At 44.6% G+C, this 25201-nt stretch overlaps 1 protein-coding gene across 1 annotated transcript in view; it reads left to right on the top strand.

Moving 5' to 3' along the window:
* Positions 1-25201, top strand: part of ADARB2 (adenosine deaminase RNA specific B2 (inactive)) — a 276627-nt gene that overhangs the window by 162672 nt on the left and 88754 nt on the right. The window contains exon 3 of the mRNA XM_064162554.1: positions 23106-23192. Within this exon, the coding sequence (XP_064018624.1) occupies positions 23106-23192 (87 nt within the window). The remainder of the gene's footprint in view (positions 1-23105; positions 23193-25201) is intronic.

Raw genomic sequence — 25201 nt, 5'->3', positions numbered from 1 at the left:
TGGTCTTTGAACAGGAATAAAACATCTGAAAGTACAGGAAGGCATAAAGCATCTTCCAAAATACATTTAATTCCACTTCCCAGAGAATAGTTTCCTGTCTCTGGATTCTCCACAGGTTTGGGAGTGGTGACTGGAGCAGGAGGTAAAATGGTGATAGATGCAGTAGTAGGGAGCACAGTAGGTGCAGAAGGAGGTGCACCATCATGACATCTAGACTCTCCTTTACTGATGGTGCTCAAAAGCAGTGCTGCCTGCTGTGCAGACTGCTGGTGGCTTACTGTTGTGTGCTGGTGTTGCAACCCTTCAGGAAATTTATGGGCATTTCCTGAACCTGAGTGACTCCAGAAGATCAGTTCCTATTTGCCTAGCAGCGTTCGTTCTGTTCAGACAAGATGCTGAGCGTTTGTAAAGATTTATATCTGCTATAAACTGATGTTCTATTAGAAGAGATTCTGACTAGTGCAGTGAAGCTAAAATACCTTCCTGCCTCTTGGTGGTTAATAAATTGTTTCATCCAGTTTCAGCTAACATTTAGGTGGTGAGCAGGACACATGCACCTAATCAGCAAAGCAGCCCTGGCAGCTAAGTGCTGCTGAGAGCCCTTCTGCATGGCCCTGCCAGTCCAGGCAGGCAGAACCAACCTCTCCAACCCTCCTGCTTGATGTGTGTGGCTGCCTCTTGCAGCATGCATTCAAATGCCGCTCTGAAGTACAACCAGGAGTGGCATTCAGGATATAATCCCTTCAGAGGTCAGAGTCCAGAGACACCAATCGATTCTTGTTATTGTACATGCTCTATTCATCTTCCAGCCTGGCCTAGAAAGAACTTGCCCTAAAAAAAAAAAAGATAAAAATTAAGAAATGAAGGTGATAGAGAAGCAGGAAAGTGGAGAAAGCTGAGAGTTTTTTAAAGAAAAGAAAAGTGCCCCTTGAGTCCTCCCAGGGTGCACCAGGTTCAGCCTATGGTACTTTTGTCGTTCTGCATTCGCTGCAGACTGACAGCAAGCAGGAAGGGAATGGCAGCATCAGGTCCATAGGTAACTGTGGTCCTTTCTCACAGCTAGCAGAGATTAGAAGAAACCCTAACACACACAGTCCCACCAGAATGAATCCCTGCAGGAAGAAAGGGTTTTCAGAAACTTCTGTCACATCAGTTTTGCACTAAGGCAAACAGAAGCAGACAAGTAAGGAATTTTCAAACAAAGCTGTATTTGTTTGACCCTGATGGAGCCAGTGTATGGCACTGGGGAAAAAATGTGCCCAGGCTTGCCATGTCCTGTGAAGTTTAAATCAAATGATGCTAAAATTGGGTTGCCTCTCAGGTGCATGGCTTGTGCCATCTGACTTTGGCTTTGACTGTAAGCAGTATCAATCAAGTGCTTTCTAAACTGACCCTAAGTTTCTGTGCCACCACATGTAAAATACACAGAAAGTGTGCTGGTGAAAGCTCTTCTAATCAGATTTTCTCCCAAGGCTTTGCAGTTATACAAGGACTGGAATGTGTAATAGAAAGACCTGAGGGGAGAGACGAGAGGGAGGAAAGTGAATTCCCAGCAGCTCCACTGGGATTCTCAGATGAGAATAGAATTTCTTTCTGGTGTGTGTATAACTACCTGCTGAAAACCTGGGAAAACATTCTCCTGCTATGTGAAGGTGTCTCTTAAACTAGCAGGTAGGAATGGGGGAGCCAGGCACAGGCACTGCTGGCCTGCTGACACCTCTGACTCACATTTGCAGGTGTTGCCTGAGCACCTCCAGCTGCCGCTGTTCAGAGCAGATTTAGCAGTGGAGTCTTCATCCATGAAGATGTTCCAAATCTGACAGGACCTGGTCCTGGGCAGGTCTCCAGAGGTCCCTGGGAAACTCAAAGACTGTGTAATGAATTCTGTGACCACAAGGCTTAGTTCTGAGCCAAGATCGAGAAGTGAGAGACACGGCGTTACTCTTATGGTGAAGGAGGAGGCAATAAAAGTAGTTGTTTTGTTTTGTGTGTTACAAGGTTATCATTTTGACATAAATGCAGGGCCCAGCATAGTGCTGCTGGCTCTCCACAACAGCTACCTGTTCACTGCAACCAGTTCTTAGAAGATAATCTTATTTGATGCACTCCACACCTCTGTGTTCAGCAGCCAACTGAAAAGCCTCAATCCTGTAAGAGCACTTCATTATCATATTAGACTTTCTGTGAACCCACCTGCACTGAGGACTCTTCAATCCTCAAGTTATTCAGTCCAAAATGTGCTTTGCAGTCAGGGAAGGCTGTCTTAATTTGAAAGGATTCTTTCAGCATACCTGTTGTGATTTACTACGCTCCTTGATTTACCTTTTTTTTTTCCAGACCAAATTAAAAGTGTCATACACAGCTTTAGTGAGGGTTACCCCACAGGAGACAAGAAATAGATTTGAGAAAGCAAGGCACACTGGCAGCATTTTGATTCTCTGTCATCTAGGTATTGGCAGGAGTGAGGAACATGCTCTTCTGCCACATCTGGCTGCAGATCTGGGCCTGATTCTTGCACTGTTCACCCTTCTTGCAGATAAACTTGGTCAGGATGATCACAAAATCCTATATTGTCTTAGATTGGAAGGCATCTCCCTGCCATGGGCAGGGACACCTCTCAACTAGACTCAGCTACTCAAGGCCTCATCCAACCTGGCCTTCAACACCCCCAGGCAGAAGGCAGCCACAGCCTCCCTGGGCAGCCTATTCCAAAGTCTCACTATCCTCACCCTGAAGAACTTCTTCCTCAGCTCCAGTCTAACCCTGCTCTTCCTCAGCTTCAAACCATTCCCCCTTGTCCTGTCTCTAGACAGCCTGATGAAAAGTCCTTCTGCAGCCTTCCTGTAGGATCCCTTCAGCTATTGCAATCATTGAGGTATTGCACCACAGCAAAGCAAGCAGCTACCTGAGTATGATATAAAGTCAAGGTAAAAAAAACCTGAGGGATAGTGAAAGACAAAGGCTTGCCCTAGGCTCTCAAGGAACACTGAATCTTCTCCTGTCAGTTTTTCCTGATGCAAGGAAAACCAAAAGTACTTCATTAACTACAGACAGTTTAGTCCAGTATTTCTGGAAGTTCCATGCCAGCTGAGTAGGCATGGCATTGCTTCCACTGTGTTTCAGAAGCTTTCTCATAGTTCTGATAGCTATTGATGTTTATATTGCCCAACCTTAATGGAACCTGGAATTTACACCTTCAAAGAGACCTGTGCTCGTCTGCCACAATAGCTCATGACTGAAGAGAAATGGCTTAAATTAGTCACACAATCAGAATCTAATGCAATAAAGCATTTATGATAAGAAAATTTAAAAAAACAGGCTGGAAAAAAAATTACATCCAGGACTTTGATTAATTGGCAAGGTGGTGAGGTAAAATAAACAGAACTAATCGTAAATCAGGAGGCTTTTCAGAGGACGATCAGCCTGGGGAATGATGGGAGCAGGCGTTCTCAGCCTACATTGATCAGCTCATGCACACACCAAGGTTCTTTTAGCATCTTCTCCCTGCCTAAATCAATCTCTTTATGGTCAGGTTCCCAACATAAAAGAACAGCACACAGAGGCAGGTGTTAAGACCACCCCATGCACAGCACCAGCAAGTGCGTTTTCTGTCCCGTAGAAGCACAGAGCACTCCCCTGGCTGCAGAGCAGATGGACACATGCACACGGCCAGCCAGGACAAGCAAACTGTCTCCTGCTCAAGTGGCTTGGTTGCTTCTTTCAAATACAGAATGTCTGAGGAGAGATTACGCTGAAATTCCCACTGATAAAAAAAGAAATCTAAAAGGGAAACAAATGGAGCAGTGATGATCCTGGGAACAGCTGGTGGCTTCTCCCAGTTGGTCCCCAGTGGCCAGCAGCCGCAGTTTGTGGCTGGTCTTGTCTTCAGACGTCTCAGGGCAAGCAAAGCGCGGCAGGATGACAGATAGTCCTTCCAACAGATACTGACAAACAAATTAGTGCAAAGATGCTTTTCATAGCCTGCCAGATGTGTTGAGTTCTATCATATGGAACAAGGAATGAAAAACTGTCTCTGCCCCATCTGTGCTTTTCCAGTAATCACTGATGCACTCGTTGTGGAGTGGAAGGCGCAGTAAACATTTGGACTGGGTTTTACACTCAAAATAAATGACACATCCCAGGTCTTGGCCCCATCATTGGTGCCTAAAGCTTTTATATTAGCAAGAATACCTGAAATGCCTGGGAGAGAGAGATGTTCAGGAGTTGGAGTATTGTCCTGGTGATAATTGAAAAATTATGCAAATACCGAAAGAAAGGTTTATGCAGATCAGAGCAGACTGCAAAAATGCACTTTGCTTCCCTTTGCATGCAGGGCTTCCAATCTGCCATAAAAAAGCAATAGGTTAAAGAATTACTGTTTGGATCTACAGCATCTCCTCTCTTGGGCCTTATCTGTCCTCAGACTGTTAATTCAGAGGCTGGAACAATGAGAAGTGAGGGCTCTCTGTGGGTGATTGAAAGGCACAGGGCACCACAGCACCTGCATTTCTAACCCGCTGTCAATGGCACCAAGACCTCCCAGCAAAAAAAGCCCTTTGTGAGGGTTGTCTTTCCTCTCAGAACAGAAAGCCACACAGGAGGTGTGGGGATGATGTACAATAACCTCTGCTAAATATCCATAACGAGGGAGTGCAGACAAAAGAAGCTGAAGATCTGGTGCACGCCTTCTCAGCTGGGGTGAGCTTCACTCACCTTTAGCTGTTTTTCCTTAGATTTAAATGTTGTGTGTTTTCCCTACAGTTTCCTCCCATAAAATAATTTCCTAACAGCTTACAGCTAGAAATCTTGCATTTGCCTCTCAGTGTCATCATCTTCTGTGCCCCGACCTGTGCATCAGCAGAGGGCCTCACATGGGGATGTGAGGGGCTGTAGCCACTCCTGCCCACATCCCATCCCAGGTGATCCCCAGGCTGCAGCATTAAGGATGGCATTCAGCAAACACTTCTGCCTATCCTCTGCCCACCTGTGACAAGGAGACTTGCAACCAATCTTGTGGCTCATGGCATCCACTTTGCAGTAAGTCTAAGATCCCAGAGGAGGTCTCTCACTGGCTGCGTTGCCTGTGGATGCAGATTCATGTACACTCTTACCTCTGCAGCCAGTCTCAGCCCTGCAGACATCCAAGCTCTCATCTCTGGTACCACAACACTCAGTCTCTCTTTCTTTTCACTGCTCTCCCTTTCCTCCCTCTGCTCTATTGCACAAGCCCCTTGTTATTGTGTGAGGAATAATCTGTGTCTCTGGAAAAATCCATTCTGCTTTCTCCTTTTTGGTTGGTTAGACAATTATTAATCCACCCTCTTGTCACAAAATAGCCACAGCCACAATAACAAAGTCAAAATATCATTTCCCCATAATATAGTATAATCTCTGCCTTTTTTCTCTGCCTTGCAGATGGTGCACCTCTTAGCACAAACAGCACGTTAGCATACTGACTCCAGATGCACCAAATACGTACAAATCTTCACATTTTCTCTCTCTCTCCCCCCCCCCCCCCCCCCCGTTCGAGTGTGTTTATATATATTATCCTTGCCATTTAATTTCCCCAGCTTTTCATTTTGATTTCTCTTTTAGGGCAACACAGACTTGTCATAATCCATCTGGGATTTTATTCTTCATCATACAAAAATGTTGCTTGAAGGCCAGTTTTTACTTGGCATTAAGAGACTGAAGATCAGCCTAAATCAGAGTTTTCTAAACCTCTTATAGCAAAATCCCTTCAGTTGTAAATGTGTTGTCTCAATAATTAGATAAATACACCAGACCACTTGTTACCAGGCTAGCACAGGAATTAATTACATTATTTCCTGACACTGCCTGCGATGAGCCAAGGCACCAGCAAGTAAGAGGCTCCAGTACCTGTTTATCTACCTCTGATGTTGTAAATAACTCTGGTTCTAAAAAGGGGTGCTGCCAAAGGCTCTAGCAGAAGTAAAAGGCATTTAAACAAAGAAATCTGGGAATAGGCTGTGTGGAGTAAAGGATAAACTGGATCTATATTGCATCCATAGGTGAGGGGGGTTTAAAATTCTCATTTGATCGTTTGCAGAAAGCTTCTGACTTGATTGTGAAATGTTTTCTCTTGTGCTTAAATTTCATGCCACAGATTATTAAAAATTGACTTTGCAGTATTTATTTTACTTATCTACCACAGGCAGGCTGTGCTTAACCATAGATTTTGTGAATTATTAAATTTTAAATGCAATTTGTGTTGGATTTTCTACTCCAGTTCCGTCTGCAGGGATGTGCACCTCCAGTCCCATCCCTGAAGCGGAAGCGCTTTGATTCATCTTTAATCTGAACAGTTTTAAAAGTGCATGTTCCAAGTTGTGAGACATGATGAGAGTCTCCAGTGTAATGCTTAACTAACTGCTTGTTAGTTTTAACTTTTAACATCTGATGAAAAATAACCAGTTTCAGTAGGTTACTTGAGCCACAGTGGCACTCAGTGTCGTTCCTTCAGTCAGAGAACCAGAACTGTTTTCCAGCATAATGAGAGGCTAATAAAGGTCACTCTGCCCACAAAGACAAATGCATCACTATTAATTTAACAGGACCAGTGCTGCATGCATGCATTTCAGGTACAAATCTCTTTAACTAAAGCTGGTTGATGTTAGAGGAAAGGCAACTGAATAAATCTTCAGGATTTAAATTAAAGCTGGGTAAAGTTACAAAACTGAAATCTAAGTCAGGAATCAAACTGGTACTAGAATCAAATTAGATTGTAACTAGCAAACCTGAATTACCCAATAAAAATACATAAGGTCTGAACTTTAAAATAACATCTCCAAGGGCTGGAACACCTCTGCTGTGAGGACAGGCCAAAAGAGATGGAGGCATTCAGCCTGGAGAGGAGAAGGCTCTGGGGGGACCTTAGCACTGCCTTCCAGTAGCTGAAGGGCTCCTACAGGAATCCCAGAGAGACTTTTCATCAGGGTGTCTAGAGACAGGACAAGGGGAAGTGGTTTGAAGCTGAGGGAGAGCAGGGTTAGTCTGGAGCTGAGGAAGAAGCTCTTCAGTAGGAGGGTGGTGAGACTCTGGAACAGGCTGCCCAGGGAGGCTGTGGCTGCCTCCTGCCTGGGGGTGTTGAAGGCCAGGTTGGATGAGACCTTGAGCAGCTGAGTTTAGTTGAGAGGTGTCCCTGCCCATGGTGGGCAGGTTGGAGGAGATGAGCCCTAAGGTCCGTTACAGGCTGAGCCATTCTATCATTCTGTGATTCTATGATCTACATGTTCTTAAAGATCCGTTTTCCCTTTGTAAACTCAAGGGCAAAGCTGAGAGGTTTGTGTGCTGGTTCCGGTGGGTTGGGTTGTGCCACTAGACATCTAGAAAGATATTACCACTTTTTCAGGATATTCTTGGACTTCTGCTGTAAATTGAGCCTCTGTCTAAAGGAGGAAAATTAGGAATGCTTGCACTGAGAACTGATAAAGACCTTTGCTGCCAGGTGAGGTGCATTGTGCCCTTTCCCATCATACAGAGGGAAGCAACTGACATGCAGCAAGTATCCTGTGAAATAGGTTGTAAACAAAATGGATCATAAACAAAAGGAGTAGAAAATACTCTAGGTACAAACCTCTGTTCTAGCTAAGTCCATAAGAACAAACTAAAATGCTGAGGTCTGGAGGTGCTCCATGTTGTAATCAATGCCAGATTTCAAGGTGAAATGGTTTTAATTATACAGAGCATTGGCAGGATTAGTTCATTTGGTGTTGACCTCATTGGGCTTTGTTTGTTTGTTTCCTGGCTGACTGCAAAATTGACATAATTATTTACATGAGGACTTTTTATTTTAATGCCTCTTTCCTGTGCCACAGAGCAAACAGTGAATCCCCATTGTCCTGCTGAGCAGCCTGTCAGAACAAGGCAGCATGTAAGAAAGAGGAAAGAATGGAAAGAACCCTTCCCTCTTCTGCTCCTAAATTGCTTGGGGAAAAGCTATTCTATTTTTTGCCTCTTCAGTAATACTTTAGGGCAGACCTTCAAAAATAAAAGAATCCTTATGAGTGGAGAAATCCTGTTCTGATGGGCTTGCAGGCAGCATCAGGGATAGCTGTGCATCCTCACTCAAAACAGGCTGTCTTTCTAAACACAGACTCTCTGCTGCTCCTCATAATGCCTCCATTCAATCAAATCTACCTCTCTTCACATCTCTGTCTGGCTCTGGTTTCTCTTCTATAAGTCTACTCATAATGGTTTTAAAAACCTGTGAGGTGGTCAAGCCTTGCTCTAAAATAAATAAAAATGTATTTCTCTTGGACATGGGCAACCTTGTTTTAAACATGAGTACCTTAGCTGAATGCCAGAGACACTGAGGTGTAGGTGGATCCTCTGTGTGTTTAGGCATTTGGAAGCTACAGTTTGCAAACTCAATGCCTGTAATTTGGGAAACCTCAAAGGTTCCATCAAATGTGTGCATGTCTGCGTGCAAAAGTGATGTGTGTGTACACTCCCTCAGAGACATCATCCCTAGCAGATCCCCAAGGGTGTTCATAGGAGCTAATAAACATTGTTGTCATGTGCTAAAATCCCTCTGGGTGACCTTGGCTCTTGTTTGTGGATGGCAGGCAGCTTACAGAAGAGATTTTCCAAGCTGCGGAGGATTGCAGGCGTATCCATTAGAAGTGAGGATTCGTGGCATGGCTTTGAAAATTTCAGAGCATCCTTGTGCCAGCTTTTTCTGAGTCACACCTTGAAAGCAGCTTACAGTGTTTTTTCACTGACGGCAGTGCCCAGCAAAAGGACAAGTCTACACAGAGGGCTATAGATAGTAGCATTGAAATTAGAATGTTACAGAAAAGTCTCTGTCAGCAGAGTCCTCAAAATAATACTGTCCAATGACCTTCTTCTGCACTTAACACATTCTTCCTCTTTTAGGTTGGATATCTTTATTTCTTTCTAATTATGCCACATGTAGTAATGTTACCACCAGGAGCCATAACGAGATATTTTGGGTTGTGCGCTCTGAGTCATAGGCTGTTAGTAACGAGAGAGAGGCTGCGAGCCCTTGGTACTACCCCAGTCTGGACATGAGAAAATGCAAAATATTCTGATCCATAACATATGTCTCTAACTAAGCTGTTAGAAACAAACAGTAGAGAGGTGCTGGGAGCCTTACTGGTGGAGCTATAGCAAATGCCGCATGTTCAGGAGCCCTCTTCTGTTGCACTCTGAGCCCTGTTGCACCTTTGCCCGTGGATGTGCCATTGGCAGTCAGAATTCTTCCACAGCTCATTCCCGAAGGTCATGCTAGCTAACCATAAATGTGTTTGCTCCCCAGAGCACTCTGCAGATGCAGACAGTCATTACAAGTCAAGATTGAGTGGGGTTCATCTTATCTGACCTCAGGCATTGCTGTGCTAAGCATCAAGCTGACCAGGTGAATGACTCAGGGGCAGTCAAGGGGTATGTTGTGGTTTAGTTTTGAGAGGCCCGCTGGTTTTACTCACTAGAAAAGGAGGTCCACTACCATTTATCAGGAGCAGAAGTCACGTCTTTCTACACAATAAAGAACTTAAGAGTATTGCTGTAACTTCTCAAGAGATTCAAACCAGGGATGTAGTCATTCAGTCCAGACCTCCAGGCCTCTTCAGCAGCAGCCTGACTAGAGACATGCCAAGCGAAGACCTAATACACATCTGGTTTGGAACAGAAACTCCGCTGTACTTACTTCTGTGAAGAATTCTGCAAGTTAGCCCTGGTATTTGTTAGTAGTTTCATAAAGAGATTTGGAAGTGAGGCTTACATTTTAAATGTGTTTAAGTTAGAATTGTGAAAATATTCCTCTTTCAGCTCATGATTGGTGTGTGTAGATCACTCCAGCACTGTTTTCAGTCCATCAGGACACTAAGTGTATCTGCCAAGAGTCAACAGATAGTGACCCTTGTTTTGTGACTTTTGATACCCTTATTGGGTGACTGGAGACAGGTCATAGTAGAGATCTGCAGAACAGTTCAGGGGACTTCAGGGATCAGTCATCTACCAAAAAAAAAGCACTGGAAAACTGCAGTTTGCCTTAGGTGGCTGGTTACACAGCGTGAGTAGTGAGCAGTCACAACAAATAGTTTGCATAGACTGAAAAGTCTCTACAAAGTGCATTTGAGCAAATTCTACTGACAAGTATATCTGGAAGAACCAAAATCTGATACAAACAGAAGAAAAGGCTTAAAACCACTGAGCAAATAAGGTACAGATCACACTCTCAGCAGTAGGCATGAGATCCCAAGCTCTGCACATATGAGTGACACAGACCTCAATCTACAGCCTGAACCCCTTACAGCATCAGGGCCACATGGAGCGTGACTTTATGTTCTTCCTGTTCCTTTGTGGGGAAGAGATGGCTTTGTTTTTCTCCATTTCTTTTTGATTTGGGCAAGTGAATTTTTCACTAGTAAGTCATTTGTGGAAGGCAGAGGTCACGTTGCACCTCTGAAGTTTTGTCACTCAGGGCCAAGGAAATGAATGATGGGATAGTTTGCATTTAAATCATCAGCACTGGACAATTGCATTTATCCTGACAACCAGCTATACAGGCTGAAAGCAGAAGAGTGAGAGCAGGCCTTCTCCCATAAAACTCTGCTCACTGGAGATTTACTGTGTGGCTACTTCTGGAGACAAATTGCCATCTTTCCTTTCTCACTCTGTCTCTCTTGCTCTCTTTTGTTAACAAATGTGAGCAAATCTATCCAACTGAAGCTTGGCCAAGGCCGAAGTGCTTCAGTTTGCTTAGCACATGTGCTTCTGGACACTGAATTGTCCTGAACAATCGAGTGTATTGGAAAAGTTACTAGAGTTGCAATGCCTCGGTGTTAAGGCATGGCACCCCAGAGGCAGCCTCTGTAACTCCAAATGCACTGCACTGTGCTGGGTTCAGAACGTGAACAAGAATCCAGCAAAGCTCAACAGAGCAGAGCACAACTCATTTCTGATACTGAAGAACTGAGGTCATGAGCACTGTTTGCTATACTGACCCAGCTTCTGCCTGTGGCAGACACTCTGTGGGATGCTGGGCTATAGGCTGACCCCGTGGTTGCTCATATGAGCCCGGTGCTCTTCCCATATCCTGGCACTTGTTATCACAGGCACACACTGGCTCCTTCAATGCTCCCTTTGCTGTCACCTGCCAGCAGAGGATCTGTGTTTGGGAGGCTGATGCAGTGCTGCTGGGGCTGTAGGCATGCAGGGTCTTCTACAAAGTGGTCAGGAGAGAAGCCACACGGTAGCAGTTCAGTGTCTTTGCTGCTATTTTAATCAATGGGCTTAGAAGTCAAGCAAGGACTTTGCTAGCACGGTCATCAAGTGTGTGATGCTGCAAGGAGTGGGCTCTTGGGTGGGCTAGGGCCTGTTGTAACTGGCAGTGGAGAGGAGCAGCATTACTGGTAAATGTTCGTTGTTGTTCTTCTCTACATTGAAAACTCACTGATCTGATTTAAAGGTTAAAATGTTTATAGAAGAGCATTAAAATATAGGCAGAAGAGGAATTCTATGTGCTATGTGTGTTAAAAGGTCCCTGTGGGCACTGATGGGTGTCTTTGCCCCTGCCTGGGCCCTGGAGGTTCTTTCCACATTGACCACTCTCGAGGCTGTCAGTCCCAGCCACAGAAGTGACAGGCAGCCTGCAGCCCTGCCACAGCCCTGTCCTGAATGCAGTTACTGTGTTTCACAAGGTTTTAGTGGCAGTGAGTAGATCCCCTCCTGCAGTAGTTTTATTGCTATGTAGTGATGTTTCTGGCCGTTCAGGGGAGGACTGCAGTCATCTTCCCCCATCAGCTTGTCTCTCCTTCGTTAGGAGCTCATTATCTCTGGCAGATCCTGGATCTTTTGAGTCAGTGCAGTTCAGATAAACCCTGCTTTACCAGCAAAGAGGATTTTCTTTGCTTTTGTGGAAAGAGGGAAGATGGCTCATAAGAGGGAATCAAAGCTCCTGAGTTCACATGACTAATGGAGTTAGATACACTTGGAGAGTGTGAACTGTACGCTTCTCGTAAAGGGGCCCTCTCCTGACCAGCATTTCCTGTGCCACAGAGAAGAAAGTCTCAGACTGCTTTTGCATTTTAAAATGAAAGAACAGACCATGGGAGCTGTTTAAAATTATAATATCTTGCTGAGATCAAAGGAGAGGGGAAGCAAATGCATATGTACTTCTTTCTCGGGTACTGCACCAACTATTTAGTAGAACTAATGGAGCCTCCTCTAGTGTAGAAGAGGCAGAGATTAGCCTCTTCATCTCTGCTACCTGCACAGAGTCCAAAAGGATTAATAATACTAAGAGTGAATTTCAGCTAGGAAATAGGATGGAAATTCTCTCTCCATCTATTTATCTTTTCATCTTTATTTCCAGACTAAGTGAACCATGGTTTTCACTTTCCCACCCATTCCTACTTTCCCCTGGTTATTTCTCAGTAAAACCAGACTTGGAAATACCTAAAGCCCCTGAGAAGCTTTGCCTTTGTGGCACTGTTGAGCAGTTTGCATGAAAACTGTGAAGGACTAAGGAGTCTGAATTGTCATGACGAAGTTGTGGAATCAGATCCTTACCTGGTCTGAAGAAATGTTATGCCACTGACCTCAGCTGGTGTGACTCTGTGTGTGTTCATGGACTTTGGTAAAGCCACGCTGTTGTGGAGGGGATTTCTCTTATTCCTCCCCTGTTAGGGGGAGGTGAGACATTAATTTGAGGTGGTATTAATTTTTTATAAAATTATTTATTAGAATTGATATTTACAAATTTGTACCACCCCCAACCACTATGTAATTAAGTTCTTTGTGCAAGGTTATGAAAACAGTTGGGATATATTTACAGGGATTGGATTATTAAATGGAAATATTAAATTATCAACAACTATAGACAGAGAGAAAGATTCCCTTAGGCTTAATGCCTCTTAACAACTATACTGTCTGCCCAGCAGGGGCTGAAACTGTGTCTACTCTTAAGACAGAGGTAACTTATATTACAAAGGAATTAAAGCTTGCTTAAATGTGTTGCTCTTAAGTATTAATCATTAATCACCCTCCCGGGATTGTGTCACAGCGTGTGCCCAGTATTTGGGTCTTGGTGAAGCTGGAATCTGTCCTGGCTTGCAGGGGATGGTAAGTGTTCCCAGTCTTTGGGGTAAACAGGATTTCTCTGACCTTATGTCCTGGTGTGAAGTGGTCTCTGCCTCGGTGCTGCTGCTTCTGGATGCCATGTGTGTCCAGAGATGATCAGCTGACAGGATTTCCAGGTGCAGGAGGAGGATTTATCCGTGCAGCTTCTGACACAGTCATCTGTACAGCTAGCAGGCTGTGTCTGTAGGTTAGCAGACAGTCTGGAAGGTCTGCTGGGTCTGGATCTTTCCAAGCTTACAGGACAGCTGGCAAGCAGGGTCTATGCCGGGCTGCAGGGAGACTTGAGCTCCATAGATAAATGCAAGGTAGCAAGCCAGTATGTACAACTGCTCTAGGCTTAGGCAGGGGGCTCTCGGCTCCCCATATATGTATGGAGTGCAGGTGTGCATGCGCTCTGCTTCTCAAAGGGCTCACAGACAGCTTCACTGCGCCTTGAGATCAGTGCAAGAGGGCTGAGCCTCAGTAATGTTTGCAAGAGAGGGCCTGACCCTGTGTCTAGGCCATGCAAGCAGGTCAGTGCTGCTGGGTGGATCAGAGAGCTGAGCTTGAATCTCTAAGTCTGAACCTCTGAACACATGGTGCTCCTTTGCACCTCTCTTTATAGACTCTGAGCTGAGATTTGTGGCTCATTTGGCCATCTGAAGTGACCAATCAGGCTGGCAGTAAGCCCAAACCTTACCTTAACAGGCAGTATCTGTTTGCCTGGACCCTCCCAATAGGGGATTACCTGGGCGGACCCCAGGGGTACACGGACTGGGCGTGTGTTTGTTACACGACCTGTTTACTGCCATGGGTCCTGGCAGAAAAACATGTCCAGGCATGTAGAGGCATAGGAAGGCCTCAGTTTTGGGGCTGCTGCCCCTCCACCACACACACAGGTTCACTCCAGCTGAGGGTCTGACCCAGGAAATTAGGGAATCTCATCCAAAGCAAACTAAACTTCTGTTGTGAGTTGGTCTTCAAGGGAAAATAATTGCTAATTCAATGACTCCCACTGGTTTTCCTGCTGGCCATTCTGTGCTGCAGAAAATCTTTGCTTTTAACTGGCAAATCAAGAGTTCCCCCAGCAGCTTCAATACACAGAACATCAGAGGTGCAGGAGTGTATACATAGGCCTCCAAATGGTACATATTAGAAGGCAAGCCCTAGAGTCAGTCTGTGCAGCAAAAGTGACATATTCAGGAGAAATCTTCCCAGTTAGACATTGTACCTTAGTGACCTATTAGCTTTTTCAGTGAATGGTGAAGATAACCCTAAAATCCTGGTTTGGATGGGCCTCGGGTTGACTTGTCAGGGTTGATTTTGTGTAGAAACAGCCTGAAAGAGCTCACTGGGACCTGTTTTCGGCAAACCAAAGCAGTAACCCTGGCATTTGTATTGATACTGCAGCACCACTCAGACAAATTAGCCCTCAGAATTGCAGAATTTGGAGCTGAAGAAAGTAAGCAACCTGCTCAGGAGGTCACAGTTCTGCTGTTTCTCTTGGCAACCACCGAAGGGAGATGAGCAGAAAAGAAAGGCGATAAAAAGTAAATGGCACTTTCCTGCTAAGCTAATCAGTTCTGTTTGAGAACTGAGAGCTGTGCCAACTGCAAATCAATGCACTAAATCACTTTGCTTCTCGTGCAAGCCTTGCCACCGTGGCAGCTGCTAACAAGGGAATAAAGAAAACTGTTATTGGATATTTAGTAGCCTTTTTAAGTGCTTGTGTAAAATAACGTATTTAATTTAATGCAAAGTTATAAATGTAATTGGAGTTTATGGACGTTATAGCAGGGAAGAGAAGAGTGAGAGTCCTTTCTGAGCAAGGAGCTGGTTTCTCTTCTCAGACCATCCTTATCAAACTCTTGTCTGCAGTGTTGAAAAGCAGCTTTCCTATCAGAATTTAGCACTTCACCAGTTTAAGGGGTAAACACTGACATAATAGCAATATGCCTCCCATCACACGTGGCTTTTGCCGTGTTCAAGTTACAGAAGAGGACTAACACACACTTGCTTTAGGCTGAAATTAATGCACTCTAGTGCTATAGGCTGTAATGACTAAACCTGCCTTGTCTATAAAGCAAGCCTGTGGTGACTGCTCCAGATGTGGGTATGTACCAAATCATGTGTAGGTGTAATCAGATAATCCCACTTAAGACAAAAACAACTGCGCCCAGTGGATTTGCTCCATGATGTAATGTTATATACCTTTTTTATCCTGTTCTTCTCCAAAGAATTCCCCAATAATTACAATCTTTCTTGTTCCTAGCTGTGACTGAAACTAGTCCCTTTCTGTGACTGGTTTCTGGGAGCTTTCCTTAATGTTATTAAATTGCTTATGAGAAGTTGTCTTTCCTAGAGAGCTCCATTTCTGCAACAGTCTCAGAATTCTCTTAGCCTAAAACAGAGGACTCGGATCTATGAGCTCCTGGTTTGAGCTGCTGGTGCACACGCAGAGCAGCCCAACTTTGTCATCATTTAAGTCATCAATCGTAGCTGTGCTTGATCTAAAATCCCCACAAGCAAGCAGTAGACTGCCTTCTCTTTAATTACATCAACCCTCAATCAGCCCAGAGCAATGCCATCCTTGGAAGTACTAACTCTGACAGGTAGTACTTCTGGAAATGCCATAAAAATGCCAGCAAAGCAGCAATGGCAGAGCAAATAAGCTGCCTCATCTTTGGAGAATTATTGGACTGTACTAACATTCAAGGGTACAATGTCAGCACAATGCAGAAAGAGTTAGATGCATAGCCCCCATTATTATTGTTGATGGGAGTCAGGTGTCAAGTTCCCTTTGCATCAACCTGAAAACTTAGCCCTCATGGTGAAGCTTTAGCCAACTTTTCCTTTGTCTCTGCTCTAAACAGAGGGATGAGTTTGAAGTCATTTGTGTTGCAATAGAATACAGCCTGGAAAGGTAAAGAGAAAATACTAACAGAGTAGCAATGATGAACCTGATGCTTTCAGACTGTGTAAGCTGTGATGGAAGGCTTAATAAATATTAAAGGTTCATGCCTTAACAGGTGGAATTGGAGCAGTTACACTGTAGTAAATGGCACTGTAATACCAGCAACACCTGGGCCAGCCCCAGGGCAGCCCCTCACTCAGCTCCCATAGAGTCAAGAGGGAATTTCACTGCCTAAACATTTAAATACCTGGCTCAGTTAGCACTGACTTGTGTCAGTAGTATCTTGTCAGGGGGCCTGCTGAATCTCAGCCTTTGCATACCTCCTTAATTGTTTGCTCTCAATAAGCACAGATACCCCAGCAAGAGCTTCCTCAGCTAGAATGGCAGTGCCTTTAACTTTCTGCCCACAGACAAACTGGTTGACACAAGGCTGCCTGGTGGTGTAAGAGGTAAAGCAGGGCAACGTTCAGGTTAAATATGCATTATTGTGGAAGCAGGAGAGAGAGAAGTCTCACCTGACTGGCTTACAATAAATGAACAGAGAGCAGATTGAAACAAAAAACCTTTCATCACTAATTGCTGACTAGACCTTTCTGCTGCAGGCCACTCAGTTCCTAATGTTTAAGTAGTTACTAAGTTTGGGAAGCAAGGGGGGACACAGCTCAGAGGAGGGTCCTGACAGGCAGCTATTTCGCATTCTGGAGGGTAGGTGAAGAGCTATATCTGTGTATTTGCAGGCACTGCTGCAGGCTGGGGTGTGGAATCTTAGCAGTAGAAAAGCAGTTTGTGTTGAGGTGAAGCACATCATTGTGCCTGTGTTAGGTGATGTCCGAATTGAAACTATCATCTTGTAAAGTCTACAAGAGATACTCAGCTGTTGGTCTGTACTGCACCTCTACAGACACCCCATGTAATAACTCCTCATGTTTGAAATCCTTTGAATGAGTTTCTGTGACGTTGTGAAAGTCTGTAAGCATAAAGGAGCCTTGATCCCTCTTTTGGTAACACACCACTCCAATTGTTATCCAAACCTGTGTGAGAGTCAAGACCTGAAGCAGTATCAGGGAAGCTCATCAACAGCAGAGCCTTCCTGGGGGGCAGGGCATCTCCCTCAGCACCTGGTGATCCAGACACAGGCAGTGATGTCACCCACCAGAGCACAGGTCAAGACCCCCCTGGCAAGGGAGGGTACAAATAATGTCTCCCAACTTTGGACATCTACCAGTTAGCCTTTTAGGCTAAATCTGTAGTCCAGGTCTCAAATAAAATCATTAGGCACCTTCTAGGAGGAGGTTATTGTACTTATCTCAGCAAGCATTTCTCTGTAGACAGTAATGCCCATGTCTCATCTTTTAAGGTGAAGTCAGATCAGTCCCTCCTAGGGCTGTTCAGATCCTCTTACAGCAGGGGATGACTGAACTTTGAGACTTAGAGTTTGGAGAATTGAGTTTGCCTTTAACAACTCAGCCCCACCTTAGACTTTGTGTACCCAAACAGACTGCTGGTTTCAGAAGGTGGTGAGCTTTGCACCCTCCAAATCCCTCTGCTTGCAGTCCTGAGATGCAGCGTGTAGTAGTGTCTACAGAGGCAGCTGCTTTTCTTTCCCCAGACCTCAGCTGCTCTGGTTCCAGGCATCACTTCAGTACCTTTGCTAGCTTTGGTGCTCGCTCTTTGGCACAGACCACTCATGTTTCACACAGGCATCACTTAGTAAACAAGTTGAAAGCAGCAATGAGCCAAAGTGAGCATTATCAATAGTGTTCTCTCCCAGTTTATCCAAGTCTCCTTAAGTAATGCAGACTTGCATGTAGACACAGCCTAATGAGAAACTGACCTGGTCACCTTAATCCTGGCCAAACTAGTTTCTCATGTGGCTGAAGAAGCACCTCAGCTTGCCTCAAGTGTGTAGACAGACGCTCTTTGATAATAGTGTTTGCTGTGCAGCTGGCATAGCATCTAATAGTCAGCGTGTTAATCACACACATTTACTGTGTGCTTAATAAATCTACTGGCCATTTTTATGAGCTCCATTGCAAGACTTTAGCACACAGAGCAGAGAACTGATGGTTATTATGTAATTATTTTCTCTCATGATTCTCCTGTTTACTAAAATGATGACATTCCCTCCCCAAAAAAAAGAGAGGGGGGGGGGAGGAGGGGAGAAGGAGGGGGAAGCCTGCCACAGTGTACAGATTGCAAACTAGAAATATTTGCAAAATGAATGTTCAGGTAGCATAAGAAGCTTGCAAAGAAATAATTTTAAACTGCCATCTCCAGGCCCCAGCCATATCACTTAGAAAATACATAACATAGTACACTCCACAGGCAGACAGAGATGCACATAAACTGATAATAACTCAAGAGTGTTTATCTCTGTGTGTCCTCAATCAAGGCACCAGGAGAGAAAAACACTCTTGAAACAAAATTAAATAGTTTTAGATCTGATTTTGCTAGGCTGAACTAGATCTCAGATTGATTTCAGTGGAATCAAATAGAAAGCAACACACACACACACACATTACCTCTAGTATAAAAATCCATCAACTACCTTCTGGTTTTACTTACTTTGTTCTTTACCAGAAGTAATAAGAAACTAATATTTCAGGACAAAACATGCTGCCTCCTATAAATGGTCTTTCATGGTAAAGGAGCTTGGGGTGGGCTGTTACAGAGCACTGAAATACAGCCTCTGAGGTTTGTCTGCTCTAATTCCTATTTACATCCACACTGAAGCTGCAGCTAAACTCACTGTATCTATTCTGGAAAAGCAGGGAAAGAGACCTGCAAGACATGTCCCTGGGCAAAGAAATGGTGTCCCCAGATGCTGCATGCACTGGCTAAGGCCCGTGATGTGATCAGCTAAGCACATGGCAGAGGACATGTCCTGTAGCTCAAATCACATTGGATGGATCTATATGGCATGCGTGGCTTTACTGCTGACCCTTTCTGCTTCCTAAGGGGTAAAGCAGAGTTGTTCTGACCTCACAGTAAATGACCGTGGCTGTGTGCAGAGGGCCTGGTGGGATGCAGGGCTGCAGTGTCCAGAGCACAGGGCATGAACCTGCCTCTGTATGTTAGAGGTTGGGTTGTCACTGGCAAAACATTTCACATAGCTTCCACAAAAGCTTCCCAAGGGTAGCAGTTCTGGGTCAGTTAACAGCAAGAAGAGGATGCACACAACTTGGTTAGTCCAGCTGCCAGCAACCCTGAGCTAACTGATGCTTCACAGTCAGTGTTCTATGCAATGCTATAATGGCATAAACTGTTACTGCTACTTAATATAATGGCATTTCAGAGCTCTCGTCTTGGACAAGGATCCCATTTTGCTAAGCACTGAACAGCAACAGAGCAGAAAGATATCCTCTGCCCCATGAACTGGAGAAATAAACGAGAGGGGCAACAAGCAGACCTATTTACAGCAGACCCCTGTGCTTGGCAGGCCACTGTTGACTTCCAGGCAAGGCACAGGGGTAGGTGCTTGGCACATGGGCATGGCATCATCCTGAGCAGCTTGTTGCCCTCTTTCATGGCTCTGAATTCACGCCTGTGGCTTCTAGCTTAAAGCACAGCCTGCCTCGTGCAGCTGAAAGCCTTTGCCTGACACCCTATCCAAATGTTCCCTGGCTTTGGCTTGCCTTTGATTATCAGACAAGAAAAAATGGTTCTGTTATTGCGTATCATCACTTCAGGCCCCCGCTGAAGCAGAGAACAAAACCACTAATGCTGAATACTTTGTTCTTCCCTTAATCCAAATAGTCCCTTGTCTCTCTCCTTTCAAGAAATATGTTGCAGGAAAAAATAAAATTCTTCCTCATCCAGAAGTTTTTCATCTGGGCATATTCCTATGCTTTCCTTACTGTTCCCACATGGGGCAGGCTGGAATATCACTGCAGATGTCTTGCATTGAAAACCCATTATAAAAAGCAGATCTTCAGTAACTGTCCACCTGAGAGGCCACACTCTCAGGGGTGCCAACTGACAGATCTGCAAGCAGTGACACACCTTTTAACCCTTTCCTGCCCTCAGTACAGACATCAAAATTCACCCCTCCTGAGCAGTTTCTTACTCTCTGCAAACCAAACAAATTATTTAGGACTGGTTCATAATGCCCACATTGTGGTTTTGGAGAATACTATTAAAGAAACCTCTGGCAAGTAAAGTAGCTCATGGTAGTCAGATTATGAGAATGAAACTAACTGAGTAAAACATTGCTAGTGCTGACCTGGCAGAGCACTGGTGGCCATCTGTCTACTCCTGCTTGTGTTCAGAAGTTGCATTTCAAAACAGTTATTAATAGTGCTCATTAGCTGCCGAGCAGAAGAGCATGCCACAAGCTTCTGCTCAGAGATGAGCTGACATTAGCAAATACTACTCACTTTTCCAAGTTTGAGCTACAACCTGCTGCATCACCTCAAGGCCAAGGGGAGGTTTTTTCTGCTGGGATCCACAGGAATAAGAGAAAAACTGTAAGGGATAGACCCAAGGACAGGTGCAACACCCTGCCAATGCCAGCCGTCTCCCTACAACTCTCCAGCACCAGTGGCTCCTTAACCTCCCCTCTGGACAATCTGCTCCAGTGTTGCACCATCCTTACTGTTAGGAAAGGTTTGTAGTGCTTCAAGTTAATTTTTCCTGCTGCAATTTAAGGCCATTACTTCGAGTTGTGTTAATGCAGTTTGCTCCTTTCTTCTATGCAGCAGCTATGTATTTGAAGGCTGTTGTTCTGACCCCACTCAGTCTGCTCTTCTTGAAGCTAAACAATTTGTCCAACATGTGTAAGGCCTGATCTTTAAAAGTGTTGAGCTCCTGCTGTTCCTGTGGCTTTCATTCAGGTGACTGAGACTGAGAGAACTTCAGCACATTTGATGATCAAGCTGTATTGTCTGCTGCCCTTTAAATACAGATAAGTATGAAGGGCAGGAGTGCTGTTTATAGCCCTGTTTGTGTATCCTTGTCTCACAATAAAGGCATCTTCCCAGGGCCTGGGACCAGTCCTCTGCATCCCCAGGGTCAAGGCAACTTCACAAAAAGAGCAGATTTTAGTGGCAACTTGTCTGCCTTACATGCCAGGCTTTGCTGATTCACATGGATTAAAGAATTTCCTGGGTTTCATGTAAAACATATTTTGGCTGATGGGGTTTTATTTGCTTACATGATTTGTATGGCTGCTGTCAAAACAGTGCTGGCAATGATTTTTAACTATTTGCTGTTGTTGGAAAATAAGTAGATAACAAGCATGAACTGAAATTCTTTTCTGTCCCAAGACAGAGGACAAGCAAAGTTCTACTTGGCCTCACTTGGAAGGATGTTTTTGTAGTGAACACACTACAAAATAGGGTGCTATCATCCTGCTGTAGTGCTGCAGGGTGGCTGAAATAAATCTTGCTATCCCTGCTCTTTGTCTCTCAATTTCCATCGCAAATACAGCTCCCTTTGTGTCCACAGAGGCTCTCATGAAATCACTCCTTCATGTCACCGTGGTTCTTGGTGCAATTGTGATGCAAGCAGTAATAGCTGCCTGTGTTGGTTCTCACAAATGTAGGGTTATGTATTGCTGCCTTTCTGGAGAAAATTGTGTTTGAAATGTCTTATTTTCTTCTTTGAGACACTCTTTCCTGGCCTTGAAAAACAATTTCCTCAGACAAAGGCAGAGAGCATTTACAATTATAAAGTGAAAATAGCCACTCTAATTTTGGGCTACCACTTGGTGAGTCGTTTTGGGGGAAAGAAAAAATCATGGAAGGAGAAGAGAGTGAGAGAAAAAAAGAAGTGAGAAAGAATGAAGGAACAGAGGGACCACACTGCTCAGCAAGCAGTGCTTTAGCAAACAGTGACAAAGTGTTCACTTAGCAAAGTCTTTTGGCTAAAACATTCATAAATAGCTTTACTCTCTTGGTTCATGACATCACTGCAATGCCTTAATGAAGCTGCAATTCAAGGAAGCTAATTTGTGCTCTAATTGCATATTAGTCTGGGCTGAAAGGTTTGTGGATGGAAAAAGGGTTTTCTTCAGGCAATTTTTTATTCTACTTACTGTATTTACTTAACAAAGAGCTTTCAGCTTTTACTGTGCTTTTTCATAATAGAGTTGAACTGTGGTGTTACCTGGCTAAGGGCAAACATCTGCACTCATTTTTGATGGATTCTGATAACAGTCTCCAACAAGATCAAGGAATGTTTGAAAATGTAGGAAGAACCAGGCTGAAAAGCTAACAGGTGTGCTGCTGGAAAAGTTCAAGAGCTCTTCCACTGGAATGTCTTCCAGATCAGTGGTACATCAGCAGCCAGGTAGTTTAAGGAAATCCAGATAAATACTTTCTCACCAGTAAAGAAAGTCCACATTGAAATGATTTTTTTCTGTATCACTTCAAAGAAGACATTGTTGGTTTGGCAGATGAAAGACCAACGTTGTTCACAATGTGCAGGAATCAGAGCGTTTCTGCCTAACTGAGGCTTGCTAAGCACAGAATGACTTCAGAAAAGAACTAGGTCCTTCAAAGCACCTTTGTAAGGTCTGTGTCTGTTTCTTCTGCTACCTATGGAAGGCACTCTGTTGGTGTTGGCAAAGTACCCAGAGTTTGGCAGGAGGAATTCAACCCAAACTGCACAAAAGCCCCAAAGGAACTAGTTACCAAACTAAACTGGGCACCCATCTGCAGTTTATCCCTGTGCCTGGGGTCTGTGCCAACAGCAGCCTTCCCCTGTAGGGAAATTCTGAGCCTGACTCTGTCCTGGTATCTACTGCAGAGGCTGATGGGGGCAACTCTTGTGCTGGCTACTGTCTGCAGGATAGGCAGAAACTGTTGATAGAAGGAGCTACACTTAATGTAACTATGAATAGGAAGGATTTCACACATGGTTCTTATTGTTTGGGCAGCAGCTTCCAGTGCATGACATCAAAGTTTTCCAAAAACCAAAGCTGTGGTTCCTAGGAGAGTTAGAAGCATTTGCAGCCTCTTTTGCCAGCAGTGCTTGAGCTTTCTCTCAGACTTCTGACAAGATGTTTTCACTTGAGGAGAGTGTGGGGTAGAGCAGAACACAACATAAAACACTGAATCTCTGTGTCTCTTCTGTTTTCTTCTAGAAAAAGTAAGCATATTGTCAACCTTTATAGCCCCCTTCAAGTACCTGAGTCCTGGCGCAGCCACCATGGAGGATGAAGACAATTTAAGTAAGCATTAGTCTCTTCTCTTAATAGACAGACTGTCAGTGAAGTTTAAAGAGAGCTGCATGGGCTAGGGCCAGTGGTGCACAGGAGGTGAATCTGCAGATACTGGGAGGCATAAGCCCAGTCCTCCTGAAAATGCAGGATTCCCTGATGATGCAAACGTGTTCTCCACCTTCCAGTAAAGCAGGGCTCAGACTCAGCTCACCTGCTCAGTGCTATCCTGTGCAGAGTCTGCCAAGGAGGAGCTGTAGATGCTGTGTCACTTGTGCAAAGGAAAAACATTTGGAAAAGGAGGTGTTTACACTCAGCTTTACAGGACTGCACAGCTCCTTTTGCTTTCCTTTTTATGTTTCCTTATTTCGCTCACTTGCTTTTCTCACAATCCCTAAAAGAAAGGATGTTTTGGTGCTGTGTCTTCCCTCTTGATTACAAATTGTCTTTTGCAAAAGTAAAGACTGATGGATGGAGCCATGAAGTTGAAAAACTCTTTTTTTTTTATATGACCTGGAGAAAAGGCATTAAAGGGAAGGGGAGAAAAAAAAACAGGGAGAGAGGAGAAGGGAAGGAACGAGATGCAATTGTGAAGAGATGTTTAGCTAGGCTTGAAGAAACTAGAGATAACCCAAAAAATAGCCACCGGATTCTCCTGGGCCCTTACACCTGACAAAAGTCATGAACACTCCCTGAAGCTGTGACTGCAGAGCTGGAGGAAAGTGCTGCTGAGTTGGTAGGAGTTGTGAAGTCTTCAAAACACTCAGGACTGAGTAAACCCTGAGTATGCCCTCTCATAACTGAGAAGCAACTGTGTGTCTTACCCAGCCCTGCTTATTGTAATGGTTACAGCCAGGGAGGGGAAGCTGCTGAGTGTGACATGGCCATCACACCATCCTGCCGCACAGGGACAGGCAGGGTTTTGCAGGCCTTAGCAAAGGAACAAATCAACAAAATCCCTGAGCTCCTTCAGAATTGGTCCTAGGGAGGCTACATTTTCAGGAAGAGCTATGGGAACTGCATGGGAAACACTGTGCACAGGGTGAGCTTCTGCAGGCACCTCCTGCCTAATGTTTCCCAAATGTGCTACTTACTTATTTTTAGGTAATGTAGGAAGTTTGCACAAGCCAAACACTGTAACACCATCATCTTGCTGCTGCTGTAAAGCCAAGACTGCCTCATGCCTGTGCTGGCTTTAAAATAGCTCCCACGGACTGGGGAAGCTGTGTTTTCTGGAAGAGAAATAGCAAATCTCACTGTTTTTGGGGTCATCCTGCCTAGACCTCTCCTGGGTCAGGCATACTCTCCACTGATAAGGCAGTGATTTGTTTCTTGGCACACACAACACATTTTAGGTGTTACTATTAGAATCTTTAAAAAAAACCCCAAGCATTAGAAGATTGATTCAAAATGAGCCATGTTTCAGTGTTCCCATCTAGTGTAGTTATATAAATTCTGCTGCTGTCTAAGGCAGACATGTGCCTGGGTGGTAATCCAGCATTTTAAAGAGCCTCAATGATTTGCTCTGAGCAAGCAGACGAGTCTTAAAATCATAGAATGATAGAATGGCTCAAGTTGGAAGGGACTTCAGAGCTCATCTATGGTAACCTCCTGCCATGGGCAGGGACACCTCTCAACTAGACTCAGCTGCTCAAGGCCTCATCCAACCTGGCCTCCAACACCCCCAGGGAAGACGCAGCCACAGCCTCCCCGGGCAGCCTATTCCAGAGTCTCACCACTCTCCTGCTGAAGCCTACCCCTGCTCTCCCTCAGCTTCAAACCTTTCACTCTTGTGCTGTCTCTAGAAACCCTCTGCAAAAGCAGCATTCCTACAGGATCTCTTAAGGTACTGGAAGGCACCTCTAAGATCTCTCCTCTCCACTCCTCTCTGCTCCTCTCAATTTTCAACTACTGATCATTAGCACTGTTAGTGTGGTTTATAATCCATGAACTAATACTAAAAGATGTGTCTGAGGTGATACGTGCCTTTGGAATAGAACTTGGGGTAAAGCCATCATCAG

The sequence above is a fragment of the Pogoniulus pusillus genome, chromosome 23, assembly GCF_015220805.1.
Source record: "Pogoniulus pusillus isolate bPogPus1 chromosome 23, bPogPus1.pri, whole genome shotgun sequence".
In the NCBI taxonomy this organism is placed as follows: domain Eukaryota; kingdom Metazoa; phylum Chordata; class Aves; order Piciformes; family Lybiidae; genus Pogoniulus; species Pogoniulus pusillus.
Note: the sequence above shows the minus strand (reverse complement) of the source record. Positions and strands in the feature narration are given on the sequence as shown.